General features: G+C 34.4%; 1 protein-coding gene across 1 annotated transcript in view; it reads left to right on the top strand.

Annotated features, from left to right (window-relative positions):
- PCDH15 (protocadherin related 15) overlaps nucleotides 1–17,602 on the top strand; it is a 689,667-nt gene that overhangs the window by 635,618 nt on the left and 36,447 nt on the right. Inside the window, exons 28-30 of the mRNA XM_024744857.1 lie at nucleotides 530–745; nucleotides 10,358–10,446; nucleotides 16,191–16,367. Of these exons, the coding sequence (XP_024600625.1) occupies nucleotides 530–745; nucleotides 10,358–10,446; nucleotides 16,191–16,367 (482 nt within the window). The remainder of the gene's footprint in view (nucleotides 1–529; nucleotides 746–10,357; nucleotides 10,447–16,190; nucleotides 16,368–17,602) is intronic.

Genomic DNA, 17,602 nt, shown 5'->3' with positions numbered 1-17,602 from the left:
AAAAGAGAAGCCCCCGCGCCAAAAAAAAAAAAAAAAAAAAAAAAAAAAAGATTTATTGTTTAAAAGATCTGAACACTGTCCTGTTGTCATTTGAGATATTTTAATACATTATTTTTTTCCCTTTAGGAAGTAGGTTAGATCAAAAGCACAATCACATGCTATGCCTATTACACAAGACAATGTTTAGGTAAACAGTTTCATCCTTAAACCATTTTGGATCTCAGCCCAGAGTTGAACCCATGAAACATGCCAATCAAAACACTTGGTTCACCAACTGGACTGAGTTAGTGTCTCTGTCCCTTGTATTCACAGTTTCATAGTCATTATCCTTCTCATTATAGCCATTCAACCCTGTGTACACAAAGTCTATAAATCTATATAGCAGCATCTAGAAAAATATAACCTTAGGAGGGCTTTATTGTGTTATTATTACACAAGAAATACAAACTGTCTTACAAACATAAATAAGCCCTTTAACAAAGGTTATTTTTTTCCTGCTTATTTATAACCTGTGTTTTTTCCCTCCTAGGCTACTGATAAAGATACCGGCAATTATAGTGCCATGGCATACAGACTCATAATACCACCAGTTAAAGAGGGAAAAGAAGGATTCGTGGTGGAAACATACACAGGGCTTATTAAAACGGCTATGCTCTTCCATAATATGAGGAGGTCTTACTTCAAGTTTCAAGTCATTGCAACTGACGACTATGGGAAGGGCCTAAGTGGCAAAGCAGATGTTCTTGTGAGTAGATAAAACTTCAGATAGGTGGGCACATGCAAGTACTAACCAGGGGTCAGTGTTTTAATTCCTAGAACTTTTAAATGTTTGAAATAGATCTTCCAGAACATGAATGTGATTAATTTTCATCCAGGTTGTTAATATGTATAGTTTAGAATATTAAAAAATACCTTATGGTTTGTTTTTTTTTCCTGACATTTTGGAAATGTACCATATGTTTTTAAACATGACTGTGACAGCAATGTCTTAAGCACTGGTTTTCTGTTTGGTCTACAGATCTCAATTTTAATATAAAGTTGGCTGGAGCTACTTAAAATTTTAAAATGCTTCACAGAGTTGTGCTGTAGAAATTAAAATGTATGAAATTTTTATTACTGTTTACTTTTAGGCCTTTTGTAATTAAGAAAACAAAAGGAAATGTATTAGAGCAAATTCATGATCCAGCAGAGGTGACTTCCTTGTTTTACCAAAATCCCCACTGATGACATTGGTGATCCTTGACAGAGTTATATCTGGCTTCAGTCAATAATATCACTTTTCTACTCTGACTTTTTCTTAGGCTGTACACAAGGTCAGTGGTGGGTTATTACCAAGGGCAGTCTGATACTGGCATTTATTCAAAATACTCAACACCAAAGCATTTATCCTATGGAATTGCTACCAACTTTGGAAGTGTGGATTATTTAGACTTTTTTCTGATGAAATTAGTAAAAGTTATAATTATCATTACTATTGGAAATACTTGTCACATAAAGGCAAAATCAAGTATAATTTTTCTTTTGCTGTTTATACCTTACTAAATCTTCAGTCTTCACTGTTCTCCTAATCTAGTTATCAGGACAATATTAACCATCAAATAGATGCAGACTCAATCAAATTTTTCTTAGGTAATGGTGAAGACCAATCACCATAATTGTGGTGGAAATGAAGACCAGAACACTCTTTATATTTATAACAGTAAAGCTGCAATAGAATAAACAAAGGCCAATCTAAGCCAAAACGCTTTTGACATAGAAGATATTAAGGTTGGCATAGATTTTCTGATCAAAATAAGATCTGTAAACCTTATATAAAATAATGTTGTCATTTCTCTCCTGTTATTTAAGATACGCACATTGTGGTCTTTAAGACAACATAATAAGGATACTACACTATATAATTAAAATATTATATAATTAAAATATTACAATAACATAAACAAAACATAACTATAGGTTATATATGTAATATGTACATAAGCAATGTGAAGTTTATAGATTTCTCATTTGGACTCTAAACTATTATGAGGAAATTTAAAAGTATATCTTTAAAATTATCCAAAATATATTTAGAAAGATAAAATTTAAGGTAAACATAATGTGATATATTTATTAACCACAATATGTATATGAGAAACCCCTTCCTAGCAAAATGATATTTATTATAAAATCAGAAATCCTTTCAATCAAGAGAAGGGAGACGTAGAGAAATAAGATTTAAGCAGAGGGAACAACACGTGCCAGAACCAAGAAGGAAGGGAAATCATGACAGTTCTGAATGACTGATATTTACTCAGCTTGGGAGAGTGAGGGAGAGAAAGTGAATGAGAGACAGGGCTGGAGATGGAAGTAGGTGGTCCATATATCAATAAAAGATGTAGCCCATATTAAAAATATTAGAACTTTTTCTTAAAATAATGGGAAATCATTGAAAAATTTTTAGTAAAGGTGAGTGAAGATATGATTTTTAATTTAGATAGAACTTTCTTACTTAATGCAAATCTGGTTTTCCCCTGAGGCTGCTACTTCTACTGCTGCCTTCTCAAGCAGTAGCTTTTGTTTGTATTCTTTTCTGTTTTTGTTTGTCACAGACTTCGTACTATCCACTGCTGGAGTAGGATCCTCAATGTACAACATCACTGCTTCTAGACCCTCCTTCCTAGGAATCAGCCTTGATTTTCATCATCTGACTGTCACTCGCTGCCTCACTCTATTGCTGGGATCTCCCAAGCCTTGGGTCAATCCCCAACATATCTCAATGAGTTCCCCTCCTGAGTTACTGTTACTTTCTCCAACAATCCTCCTGTCCTAAGTTTGAGCAATTTCATTATATGCAGAGATGATTCTTCCAATATTCTGAACTCACAATCTCTTGAATGCCCTTCCTCCAATGGCTTTACTCTCCATCCTACTGCAACCACTTAAAACGTGAGTTATTTTTGCCATTACCACTTACGGCACCCCCTCTGTAACCTCCATTTCAAACCTCCCATTCTTTGACCATAATACTAAGTGTGTTCAGCTAACTGCAGCACTCTTCTATCTCCACCAAGACCTTCAGTCTATTTCCTGTTTAGCCTACTATGTTTTCATTTTCCCTCTACTCGTCATGTTTTCTCTTTCCTGCTTGCCAGATTTATAGTACATTATTAATTATTACAAGCACTCAATCACATAAAAATGCAACTTCCTTGCCCTCTTTCCCTACATCACACTCACTTGGAAAAAACATAACTCTTGTTAATTCCAGCTTTCTCCTTTCTCCAGACCTATATCCATGCTGGATGCCTGCAAAAACATGTACAATTATATAGTTAGTCTTACTTTAAATTGATGATGAAAGCCCCCAAGTGAGCTCTTACATTGTCCAGTAACCACATTGTATTTCTTGGTCCATTCATGTTCCTTCTCTCCTAGAAGAGCTTCTCTCTCACAATCCTCAACGCTTCCTCATCCTCACAATTGCCTAATAAACTGGCATCCTATTTCACTGAAAGATAAAGCATTTAAAAAGATACTTCTACAACTTTCTAGTTGTGGCGAGCGGGGGCTACTCTTCACTGCGGTGCGCAGGATTCTCATTGTGGTGGCTTCTTTTGTTGCAGAGCATGGGCTCTAGGCATGTGGGTTTCAGTAGTTGTGGCACGCAGGCTCAATAGTGGTGTCTCGCAAGCTCTAGAGCGCAGGCTTAGTAGCTGTGGCGCACAGGCTTAGTTGCTCCGCGGCATCTGGGATCTTCCAGGACCAGGGCTCGAACCCGTGTCCCCTGCACTGGCAGGCGGATTCTTAACCACTGCGCCACCAGGGAAGCCCAATTCTCTATGCTTTTATCTGGAGCCATTACCTCCACATGTGCAACAGATCCAATTCTACTCACCAGCGCTAGGACACTGTTTCAGCAACTCTCCTACTTCTTTTATACATTATCAGTAACAATAGCCCCTCTTTATTTGATTATTCCCATAACTGTGCTATTTTTCCTAGCTTCAAAAATTATTAAAAAAAAAAACCCTCTTGACCTACATCTCGTTCCAGCTACCACTCCATTTCTATGTTCCTCTTTCCAGAAAAATTCATTGTTAGTGCCAACTCTAATTTCTCACCATCTAATCTCTTAAACCCTCTTGAATCAAAATTCCTCTCCCAACACTCACCCAGAATTGCTTATGTCAGCATCATCAATGGCTTTCACTTATTAAATGCACTGGTAATTTCAGTCTTCATCTTATTTGAACCATCAGCAGCACTTGATTGATAATTACCTTTCCTAGGCTTTCAGGCCACCATGCTCTTATTTTTCTCTTCCCTCACTGTTCATTCCTTCTCAACCTCTTTTGCTGGTTTATTTTCTGCTCCTGACCTTTTAGTCAATGTTCCGTAGAGCTTGGACGTTAATTCTCTTTTCTATCTGCACTCACTGACTCAGTAAACTCATTCAGTCCAACAACTTTAAAATATCGTCTATAGGGCTTCCCTGGTGGCGCAGTGGTTGAGAATCTCCCTGCCAATGCAGGGGACACGGGTTCGTGCCCCGGTCTGGGAAGATCCCACATGCCGCAGAGCGGCTGGGCCCGTGAGCTATGGCCGCTGAGTCTGTGCATCCGGAGCCTGTGCTCCGCAACGGGAGAGGCCACAACAGTGAGAGGCCCACGTACCGCAAAAAAAAAAAAATATCTATATCTATATCTATATATATATGTATATATATATCGTCTATATATTAGAAAATGTCAAATTTATATCTTCACCCCAAAGCTCATTCCTGAACAGCAAATTCAAATGTCCAAGTGTACATGCAGTGTTACACTTGAATATGTACTAAAGATCTATTTATGTTTCCTAAGCTGAACTCCTCTCCCTCATCACATCTCTCCCACCTATAATCTTCCCAGTTTCGCTTGATGACCAAGTGAACTTTGAATTCTTTAGGCTAAAAATTTCTTAATTCCTTTCTCTACTCAACCACACATTTAATTCCTCAGTAAATAATGTTGTGTATATATATGTACTATAAGATACATATGCTACATATGTGTGTTATCGGCACATTTTCCAAAACTTCTGTTACAGTTTGGTTGAACAATCATCATAACTCACCTGTGTCATTGTGCAAACTCACTAACTTGCTCTCATGCTTCCACGCTTGCCCTGCTAAAGTCTGGTTTTAATATAGCAAGTAAAGTGATATCTTAAAATGTAATTCAGGTCCTGTTATTTCTCTGCTCAGAATTTTCTAATATCACCCCAATTCTTTCAGAGAAATTACTTAGATCATTATAAAAGACTATGAGACCCTTGGTAATCTGGCCTCCAATGATCTGTTTTCTACTCTTCTCCCTCTGACTCCTTCAAACCCAATAATATTGGCCAATTTGCTGTTCCTCAAATAGCCAGAAATGCTCTCACTTTAGAGATTTTGCAATGGCTCTACCTAGAATGCTTTTCCCCCAAACGTGTTCAGGACTAGCTCTCTTTATCTCTTCTAAATATTTGCAAGAATGTATTTCACAGTGAAGCCTACTCTCACCATCCTAGTTAATATTGCAACATACTGTGTCATTTTACATCGCTTTATTGCTTTCTTTTTTCAAAAGACTTATATTCATGGATTTTCCTCAGAAAAACTCCATGAGGACATGTTATTTATTTATTTAAATCCCTGATGTTATCTCAAGCACCTAGAATAATTCCTGTTACTGAGTGAGTACTAAATGCCTATGAGTTCAGTGAGTGAATGGCCCCTCTCTTACAATACAGGTTAGCAGTTCTCAAAGTGTGGTCCATGAAAACCTGAGGATCCTCCAAATCATTTCAGGGCCCATGAGATCAAATCTCTTTTAATAAGGATACTAGGACATGATTTGCCTTTTTACCATGTTGCATTTGCTCTGCTGCTGCCATTGTATGCTTCATAGCCATACATAAACAGAAAAAAAGAAAGCCTGTTTCAACTAAGAATGCCCTTACTAACGCAGTAAAACATTAATTTTAACCAATGTCTACTCTTGACTAAATACTTTTTCAATATTTTCTGTAATGAAATAGGAAGTAGGTATAAAGCACTTCTGGTGTGTATGGAAGTATCATGGTTGTCTGAGAGAAAAGCTCTATGCAAGTTGAATTAGCTGCTTTTTTCAAGGAATAGCTTTTTATTTGAAAAAATAACTCAGAGATAAAATACGGTTATTCAGACTTGAATATTTGATAGGCATTTACACAAAAATGAATAAGGTGAGACTGTCAATTCAAGGAAAACAACTGACAGTATTTATTGTTAATGATGACATTCAAGCCTTCAAGCACAAATTAGAATATTGGGAAGCATGTATTCACTACTGTGAACTTGACAGCTTCCCCATTACTCAAAGACTTTTCTGATGAGATCAGTGGTCATATTAAAGAATTTGATTTTTTTTCTTGATATTGTATAATGAAATGTGTCAACATTTGAAAAATCTGCAATATTCAGTGAACCAATATTTTCCAAATGACCAATGCAAGATGTTAAAAAAAATTCAAAGATAAAAAATCCATTCAAAGTGCAAGACAGATAAATGTATTTTAATGTAACTGAACATGGTTTTAGATTTCACATTGAAACTCACCTTGAAGAAGCTTCCACTTGAGTTTTGGTGGAGTATTGAAGAAAATATACACAATTATCTTTAAAAAGTTCTTAAGGTACCTCTTTTTTTCAAGAAAAGTGAGGTGGTACCAGAGACAGGAGAGATATTGTCCAATCCAAGCAGTAAATTGTGTGGGTCTCTATTCACTGTATAATACGTTAGCTCTGTGGCTTCCGAGCACTTGAAATGTGGCTAGGTTGCATTTAGATGTACTGTGTAAAATACACACTGGACTTCAAAGACTTAACATGAAAAAAAAAAAGTAAAAAGTCTCCTTAATAAGTTGTTTTAGATTGATTACATGTTGGAATGATAATATATTGAGTTAAATGTATTATTGAATTAATTTCACTAGTTTTTATCTTTCTATTGTGATTACCAGAAAATTGAAAATTATGTATCTGACATGTTTTTGTGTCTCACATTATATTTCTATTGGACTGCCTATCTAAACTATATGAGAATGAATACAAAAAAGGGGAGTTATAAGAGGTTTATGAGAAAGAATTAAAAGGATTTAGAAGTAATAAAGTATGTAAATTGATAACCTCTGTTTTTGGAATTATGTGCTGCACAAATGTTACTTTTCCTTTTTCCTTTTTACAATACCTAGTAATTTTAATCCATTACAAAGATCAATCCCAAAAATGATAAAAATAATTTTTTGGAAAAACTTTCATTAGTAATTAAGGCATAAAGAATTAAGTGAAGCAACTTTAAAGTAGAATTTTTTAAGTGTTTAGTATAATACACTGATGTGTATTTCTGAAAGTATTTGCATAAAGGCTATACTAGAAAAGTAACATAAATAAAGTCTAGTAATCTTAAACATATAAATATCTTTGCTATAGATGGTATAAGAAACCAATGATTCAGGGACATATAATATTTTTGAAAGATCAAAATTTAAGCTATAATAGCTTATTGTCTTCATTTTCATAGTTAAACTATGTACCTTCTACATGAATAATATGTCAATACTTTAAGGAGATTTTAAATTTTAAATTAACTATTTATAGGTAAATCTAAGAAAACTACTTTTGTAGTTAAATGCAGTCTGAGTTTTGTATCTTATCAGAATTAGAAATACATTATTGTTTTATTTTAAGAGTACAAAAGCATGTTTTCAAAATAATTAAGTTCAGAAAATATTTTTGATAAATTGTAAGCTTAATATGTATATATTCCAGAGGACCTTAAATCTTAATTCATTTTGTTTAACAAATTAAAAATTCCTTTTGAAGTAATTTATCCTTCTGAATAAAGAGAAAGTACTGACAGTCCTTTAAACGCAAATGATAGAGTTACTTATATCTGCAAGGCCAAATTTTGCTTCCAAATAGAGTCCCTAGCACTTGAATTGATTGCATTCCAACAGTTTACTTGTAAATCAACTTCCAAAACTCAGAACTTATGTACACAAGGGGAAATTTTGCCATTTCCCTGCACCAAATATAACTAACATTCTAGTTTTTCGTTGTTCTACAGTTAGTGAAAATCTAACAGCTGTGTGTAATAAGTTCCTGGGTGTTTGTCTTGGTAGGCTGATTGTGTAACAGAAAATTCTAAAATTTCAGTGGTTTAAACTAACAGGTTTTATTTTTCTTTCACATGACACAACAATGAGAGCATATATGGTTGGGTAGTGTTCTTGACAGCTCTCTTGCAAATGTTTCTGTGCCCTTCTCTATGGCCTCTTTATTCAGATAGAGATTGGGAAAGAAAGGGGAAGTTCACTCATGAGGCAGATTTAAGAATATTTATTTCTTCCTTTCCACTAACTTTCCATTGGTCAAAACTCCACCATACGGTTCCACTAAACTCCAGAGGAAGTTGAGAAATCTACTCTTGTTGAGAAAATAGTCCATGATTACTATTTGTTCCAGGCTGTTTGTTTTTGACCAGAATTTTTTTTTTTACCTTTCCTGGTCCAATGTTGAAAGGAAGGGAAAAAAAGATAAGGAAGGAAGGAAGAAAAGAAAGAAGAAAGAGAGCAAAGGAAGGAAGAAAGGAAACACATTTGCACAAATCTCATATATATTTTTCTAGAGATTTTTACCATGTACTTTTACTACTAAAAACTAAAACAAAAAACAGAAAACAAAACAAAAAAACCTTATATGTAATTTCTGTCTGTTTTTTTATTCAGGACCAATACAAAAAGATAAAAAGACAAAATTACAGAAAATCTGTGATAATCCCTAATTCTAATGAACTTCGATTTTTTTTGTGTGTGTGGAGACACAATCAAGATTCATGTACATGTTTAAGGGAAATTTAAACATTTGATCCCAGATGCCTGTAATGAGTTAGGCATACAGGATTGGAACTGCCAATGTTAGCGATTTGCTCACAGGTGATAATAAGATAGACACCTGGCTAGTGGGCAGACATGAATTATTAGGCCCACAAAATGGTTTGAAAGATTTCAAATTAGTTGTAAATATTTCACATAGTATTTCTTTTCCTGAAAAATGGAAAACCCCGGGAAATCTGCACCTGTTTTCCCACATGGCAACATTCATTAGAGATGAGTAGTAGCTGACCTCTTCAGAGGAGTTGTATGCTCTCTGATTTGAGAGACTTCCAGTTCTCCCTATTATTTCATACTTTTGGCTACTTCACTCATTTAGGTTACCTGCCTGGTCCCTGAAAACATTTGAGTTTGTGACTCCTGATAGGGCATCTATGGGCAACTATATTTGCATCCTATATCAAAAATATATATAAACATGAAGTTATTCCCTAGTATAAATTATATTCAGATATATGGTGCTAAATATACCTAATCCAGAGTATCCAATTCATGGTCCTGGTGTATATGCATTTACAGAATTTTAATTGTGTAATGTATGTGCAGCACAGTGTATGATTTGACTTTACATTTTTTACATCTGTATTGGGTAATAGTAAAGATCACATATTCTGGAGATGATGCTTATTTGGGCCCAGGTTATTAATGGCTCTTTGTTTTATTAGTTTTCATATTTAAAAATTGGAATGATAGTCATAACTACCTGATACGGTGATTTATAGAATTACATGAGTGCTAATTTCTGTAGAGCATTGAGAAAAACAGTAAATGATACATTGTAAGCAGAGAATAAATGCTATTGTTTTTATTCCATTTTTCTAAATTAGAACATAGAATGGACTCTGTAAATGTTACATGAAAGAATGGATTCATAAACAGCTGTTAAATTAGTTCATCTTAGCCCTTTCTGTAAGTTTGTATGTATATATCTCTTTAGCTACACAAACATAAAGTTGGCTAAAGCAGACATGAATTCTGTATATGGTGATTTCATGGAATGAATTATTCTAACTATCCATATCCCAGACTCTTAGTCACAATGAATAAATGATCTCTTAGGATTTATAAAATCTAAAAGCTGGGTTTTCCATTTTTCTGAGTGTTCTTAAATAACCCAATTAAAGAAACATACAAAACCACCTTCGTTTATGCTTTTGTAAAAGCCAAGAAAACAAACGCAAAACCAACAACAGTCGAAGTCACTTAGGGTTCTATAACTTCTAAGTAAACAATTAGTCTGTCATTCTCAACCTGCTTCAACATACCTAGTAGAGATTGTGTAGCTAGAAATATCATTTATTCCTAAATTTATAAATGGGAAACCACTATGCATAGTAGGGAAGGAAAGATGTTAATTTTTGATTATAGAAATGCTAATGAGTAAAAGCCAAATGAATTCTGTTTTTTCTTCTTTCAGGTCTCTGTGGTCAATCAGCTGGATATGCAAGTCATTGTTTCTAATGTACCCCCTACTATAGTGGAAAGAAAGATAGAAGAACTTACAGAGTAATGGTTTTTCTTTACTTATATGTTTATTTTCATATGGCTATAGTTTTTATTGAATTAAGTCATTTTAATTATTATAGTGTTCAGACTAAACATTTATTTTATAATACCTTCTTAAAAACAATTTAGCTCACTCTTATTGAAATCGGTAGCTTCATTTGGAATATGTGAAGATTCTAAGAGTACGTTCAAATAGGAATGAAAATTAGATGTGAGAAGATCTCATTATTCAGAATGCTTTGACTGATGGGTCAACATAAACTCAAAATGCTGCATATAACAAATAAATCATAACTTAATTATTTGAGTATATGTCTTGATTTTGTGGCCCCAGATTCTTGAAAAAGCTCATTATCTCAGTAATCCAGCTAGTCTGGGGAATGCTGTTTCTCAAAGTGATGTATCTAGATGGCTAAAGCTTATTCTTTTAAAAACTAAGATTGCTAATTTTAAACAACATATATTTAAATTATTCTAAAATGTATGTCATTCCCCTCTGCCTTTTGAACAGTGTGTACACTGTACATGGCTGAATATGTTATTGTTGACTCAAACTGTGATTATGAATTCACAGTTCTCTAATATTCTAAATGTTATCAAGGATTATTAAAATGTCTTTACTATTTCACTCTTAACTACCCTAACCTAGCCTTCCGTCATTTAATAATTTTATAGTTGTATTTGTTAGTTATCTCTTGTCTTCTGTTGAGTTCATGTTGACAGATGTCAATTACTGTCAATTTGTCTCTTTGAGCAAAATATCTTACACTTCCAAGTTGCCAGAAGAAGCTTCAGATAGTCATACAGCTAACCTTTTAGTAATTATGTGTGAAGTAAAATACAATAGGCACTGATTAAGGCATGAGAGACTCTCCTGTAATAAAAGCATATGTGCTTTGCAACCATTACTTGTTAGTTTCACCAAATTTAAAATGTCCTATGAAAGAGGTGATTATCAACATTTAAGTGTAGAATAGCAATCACACAGTGTCTTGTTTACTTCTGCAAAAGTGGTTTACACATGCTTAACCTTTATTAAAATAATAGCTGATTACACCTGAAAAAAGTTAGAATTATGCCTGTCTCTTAGCTGCTTTAATGTCATCTATCGAGGCAGGCTTTTCTGATTACCCTATCCAAAATAGATGACACTCTTCTCAACCTCTAAGCCTTTGTTCTGCTTTTGTTCAAAGCATTATTTAATGTTTATATTTATATCAATTTAATATAAGCTTCATAAGGATAGGAAATCTACTTTTCACTACCATAATTCCAGTTATATAGTAAGCATTTGATGCATTTTACTGAATGAAAATGTTATACAAGCAAAATCATGATGCCCTTTTCTTCATATTGAGACAAAATTTATAAAAACTGGAAAAAATGGCAATGTAAAAGTATAATTTCATAGCAATTATATGATTTATTCCTCTTACATGGATATGAAGATATGAAAGAGAAAAATCAGGCATCTTTCAAGTCTTGAGAGAAATATATCACTGTGAAAGGAGCTTTGACTTCATATAATACTGGTTTTGAAACATGAGCTTGGACAAATAATTTAATCTTCCCCAGACTCATTTTCACCACTTGTTGACCAGATAAAACTCCTGTCATAGAACTGTTGTGAGAACTAAATAATATAAGCCATCTAGGACAATGGAAATTGTGAACATTCAATGAATAATAGATATCCTATACAAATGAGGTTAGTGATCCAAAGTCAGTAGGGTAAGGCAGAGAGATGCCAGAGTTTTTGCATGTTCTATTAAAAGAGCATAGTTTAGTAATGGAGCTCAGATTATGGATTCAAATAAAAAAGTTTGAATCCTATTATAGCTGTGTGACCTCTGAGAAAGATATTTAACACTTAGGACCACATTTTCTCATCTTGAAAACTGGAATAAGGATGTCAATCTTGTGTTGCTTTTGATAGAATTAAACATAAATTTGCTAGTGCAGTAAGCACAGCAGGCACATGCCAGATTCCCTTTTATAGTTGTTTTTTTTTTTTACAATCTGTGTTAATTTAGAGATTCTTAAGCACAACAACTTTGGATCTCTTTTTAAAAAAAGAGGCTTTATTTTTCAGAGCACTTTTATGTTCATAGGAAAATAGAGTAGAAGATACAGAGAATACCCATATACTTCTTTCCCCCACACATATAGCTTCCCTCACTATCCACATCTTACACCAGAGTAGTGCATTTGTTATAATCAACAAACCTAGTTTGACACGTCATAATCATCCCAAATCCATAATTTGCATAGGGTTCACTCTTGGTGTTGTACATTCTGTGGTTTGGACTAATGTATAGAGACACGTATCTATCACTGTAGTATCATACAGAATAAATTCACTGCTCTAAAAAATCCTCCATGCTCCATCTATTCAAACCTCCCTTCCCCACTAACCCCCAGAAATCAGTGATCTTTTTACTATATCCATAGTTTTAGCTTTTCCAGAACATAATACCCTTGGAATCATATAGTATGTAGTCATTATGATTCCTTTTTGAAAGCTACTTTAGTAGATGGAAGATGGAAGTAGAGATAAAGACTGTTAGATCTAATCCAGCACCATGAAGCCCAAAACGCTCATTCTCAGTGTCTTGGGGTGGCCGGGAGGGGATGGGGAGGGCATAATGAAAACATACATATAGCCAAGGTAGACAGCTGAGTACCAAAAAGAGGTAGTAGGCTGGATTTAGCCTGAGGGCTCTAAGTTAGCAACTCCTAATTTTAGAGCATTATACTTTGTAGAGAGAAAAAGTTACAATGCAATATCTATTCTATTCAAACTCCTATAGGAAAACACATTGGGGAACATCTTGTGTGAAATTCCCAAGTAATATATATTAATATTTTTTTTCCTAGGAAGGCTGTTCCTTTTGAATTCAGAGGACCTGGGCTCAAGCCCTGGCCCACCAGTGACTAGGAGGTCTTGGGCCGGGAAATTAAACTTTTTGATTCCTAATATCCATATCTTAAAGCTGGCAATTTAGTCATTAAAAAAAGGGTAGGGCTTCCCTGGTGGCGCAGTGGTTGAGAGTCCACCTGCCAATGCAGGGGACACGGGTTCGTGCCCCGGTCCGGGAGGATCCCACATGCCGCGGAGCGGCTGGGCCCGTGAGCCATGGCCACTGAGCCTGCGCGTCCGGAGCCTGTGCTCAGCAGCGGGAGAGGCCACGGCAGTGAGAGGCCCGCGTACCGCAAAAAAAAAAAGAGTAGTTCCTGGTTGTAAGCACTGTAGATTTAACAGTGAACTAAAGCAAAGTCCCTGTCCCCATGATGCTTACATTCTGTTGGGGGAAAACAGCAAATAGAATAAGAATAATAAATTAATTTATAATGTGATGCTAAGTAGTGATAACTATGATAAAGACAAATAAAAGTAACAGTATAAAAATATGAAAGAGAAGTACTATTTCATATAGGATGATTGAGGAAAACCTTTCTAATAAGATGAAAGCTGAGCAGAAACCTGAGAGAAGTGAGGGAGAAAGTCATGGGTCTGTGGTGATGTGGGGAGGGTTAGGGGTGGAGGGAGTTATCCCAGAAAGAGGACACCACAGATATGAAAATCAAGATTAAGGGGCATACTGGTCATATCAAGATATAGATGTCAAGGTAGGGAATGAGTTATATAGGATCTCATAGGCCACTTGAAGGATTTAACAGTTTACTCTGCATAAGATAGAAAATCCTTATAACTGTCCAATATAGTAGCCACTAGTTCCATGTGGTTATCGAGTGCTTGAAAAGTGACAGTTCCAAATGAGAGGTGCTGTAAGTGTAAAATACACGCCAGATTTCAAAGACTTAGTACAAAAAAGAAAATAAAATATCTCCTTAATATTTTTATATGGATTACATACTGAAATGATCATTTTTGGATAGATTTAGTTAAATAAATTAATCTCACCATTTTTATTTTTAATTTTCTAATGTGGCTACAAAAAATTTGAATTTACATGTGTAACTTTCATTGTATTTCTTTTGGGCAGCATTGCTTTAAATGTTTTACACAGAGAAATAACATTCTAGCTTAAGTTTTAAAAGATTGTTGAGTGGGAGATCAGGAGACAAGTTACAAGTCTAGAACAGTAGTCCAGGAGAGAGATCAATGTGGCTTGGACTGGTGGTAGGTATGGATATAGGAAGGGGTTAAGTTAGGGGTATATTTTTGAAGGTACAACCTACCAAATTTGTTATGGATTGGATGTATGAGAAAAGGTAAGAAACAATATGACTCCTAGGTGTTGGGTCTGAGCAAATAAAATAAAAATAATATTTGCCATACTTGGACACTGAAGAATTTGATAAAATTATACATGGCGAAAGTAATGGTGTGTTCTTAGAGAGGATTGACTTTATTTAGCAATAGTTGATTCACATCCATAAAGACCCCAGATGTCAGCTTGCACTCTCACCATCGCCCTGATGGTTTCCCAACTTGGTGATGGATTAAAACTCCATTATCTGTTACCCACAGTCACTTTTTTAGCCCTACATTAATATTATTCTCTTTTGTCTCATTTATTCCATGTGAACTGAGTATATTATATGTATCAGGTATGGTGCTGATATCAAACCAATGAAAATCTGTTAAAAAATATAAGCCCAGCTGGGACATATGAAATATATTATTGAATTGAAAGTTTTGTTGTGTACTTTTTCTTATGTGCTGTATGCTAAATAGAATTGCTATAAATGTTTCCAATCACATGCCAATTTTGTTCAGGTATCCTTAACACAAAGATGTGGTTGAAGTTGAAGAGGTTATCAACAGAGAATGACCATAAATGACCTAATTTTATCAGATAGTAAAGCACAGACATTTCAATAGCACAGCTTTGGAAAGTAACATTTTCTGTAATAGGCGTATATAGCTGTAAAATAAATTGAAACCAGTGATAAAATAAAATATAAACTTGAAATAAAATGAAATCCTACTTGTTAATATTCAAGGTATAAGTTATGATTCTTTTTAAAAAAGGTAAGTGTAATTTGGTTTTATTCAAAGTCTACGTGATTCATCTTTGTGACACAAAAGGGATGCATCTACTGTTTTTCTGAAATACTTAGTTTGGAACTTTATTTTGATAGAGAAAGAAGTAACTTCCTGCCTTTCCAGGAAGAAATACTTACTTTCAACTAATTATGTTATAAGAAGTCATAGTCTTTTTACAAAATTAAGATAGCCCAGAATACAATATTTTTATCTTAACCTGTTAAACCTGACAAAGCAAAATATCTCTACATTCTCACTGTTATAATGCTCTAAGGGTCTTTACACTCTTAAGAAAAAAAAGTATCCTACTGTTGCACCTTGACATATCACAAAATCTGGTGGAAGGTGTAATTTATAACACCAACCATATGAACTCAAGAGTTCTAAGACCCCATGGTTCCCATAAAGCATAGACAGTTTTATTTGTACAACATAGTTGGCATTTCTCATGAGCCATGTGAAAGCTCAAATGGTATAAATTTTAAAAGTCCAGACTTAAATATGACATGGTTGATGACCTCTTTCTACCTTATTCAGCTTCTAGCGTCATTGGGAGTTAAACACTCTAAATATATAGAGAACTTTTTTCAAGAGTTCATATTCAGTAACCATTAACAAAAACCAGGCTGTCATCATTTTTCATTTACTAAATGTCATTCCAGGTTGAAGGTGATTTTTTTCCTCAGCGAGCCTGTCAGAATGTCATGTTTGTGCTTTGTTTGATTTACAGGATTTTGGATCGCTATGTTCAGGAGCAAATTCCTGGTGCCAAGGTTGTGGTAGAGAACGTTGGAGCTCGCCGGCATGGCGATGCCTTTTCTCTAGAAGATTACACAAAGTGTGACTTGACTGTCTATGCAATCGACCCCCAAACCAACAGAGCCATCGACAGAAATGAGCTTTTTAAGTGAGTATTTTTATTGTCTGTAACAGCTTTATGGTTACAGTATCACCCATAGATAATCCTGATTTAAGGATATAAGTAAATAGTTTAAAACCCATCAGATTTTTCTTGAAAGTGAAGTGTAATCAAAACAAAAGAAAAAAAGTCTAAGAAACAATACCTAGGGTACTCACGCCTAGAATTTTTAAGTCTACGTATGAGATAAAGTGACTTCGGGGGATCTGTTCTCCTTGAGATGTCTGAGGATCCATTATGCTTAAGAGCAAGAAGCAGTTCACCGAGATCACCTTGCATCGGCTTCCACTCTTGCTCCAAGACCCTGCTCTTTGAGAGGAAAGCACAGATCCCTTCTTAAAGTGGCAAGTTGCCTGCAATGATGTCAGTAGGCTTGAATTTTAAGACCAAGCCTAACTCTCTTCAAGGTCTTATTGAATAGGCAAAAATTAACATCTGATTTTTCCCTTGACTTGGGGGTAGAGAACAGAGGAGATAATCACTTCCACCGAAGTCCATGTGACATTTCTTCCAGGTATGAATTTGAATATTTGAGTTTTAAATCCTTTAAAAATAAGGAATATACAAAATCTTAAACAAAACCCTGCTACATATTCTCCTTTGGAAATTATTCTAGAACAGCTTTAGTTGTGGTTGTTAGTTTCTCCTTTACTCTAGTGACATCTAGTGTCCAAAAGATTATTGGCATGTAATTCTTACCTAAAAACGTTTTGTAGTAAAAATACATATTGATATATAATCATATGTATATATTCTAAATATTCAGAGATGTGTGTATATATATACACATAATCTCCAAAATCCATTATTTCAGAATTTAGTTTTTCTATGTCTCTCTATATAATAAACATCATGCAAATAAATATATGCATATACAAATTTACATGCATATATCCATATATGGGTGCATGTTTTTATTTAGTAAACATCTATTTACCCATTTATTTATTAAAACTCATAAATTCTGAATTTAGTTTTACTTTATATCTGTTCATCAACAAAATTTCACTACTATTTTAGCAGCAATGAAATAGTGATTTAGTATCAACTTAATTTCATAAAAAGCCATAGTTATTAAGTATTAATAATTAAGTATGTATAATTAATTTATATATAATAGATATTTGGGTGATATGCAAGAGAGTATACTAATCACTATGAAGAAATACAGATTACTGAAGCAATGGCTTCTTCTCAGGTTTTAGACTAACCATCCAAATGAA

Source organism: Neophocaena asiaeorientalis, unplaced genomic scaffold (genome assembly GCF_003031525.2).
Source record: "Neophocaena asiaeorientalis asiaeorientalis breed wild unplaced genomic scaffold, Neophocaena_asiaeorientalis_V1.1 scaffold131, whole genome shotgun sequence".
NCBI lineage: Eukaryota > Metazoa > Chordata > Mammalia > Artiodactyla > Phocoenidae > Neophocaena > Neophocaena asiaeorientalis.
The sequence above is the reverse complement of the archived record's forward strand: the minus strand, read 5'-3'. Positions and strand labels throughout refer to the sequence as shown.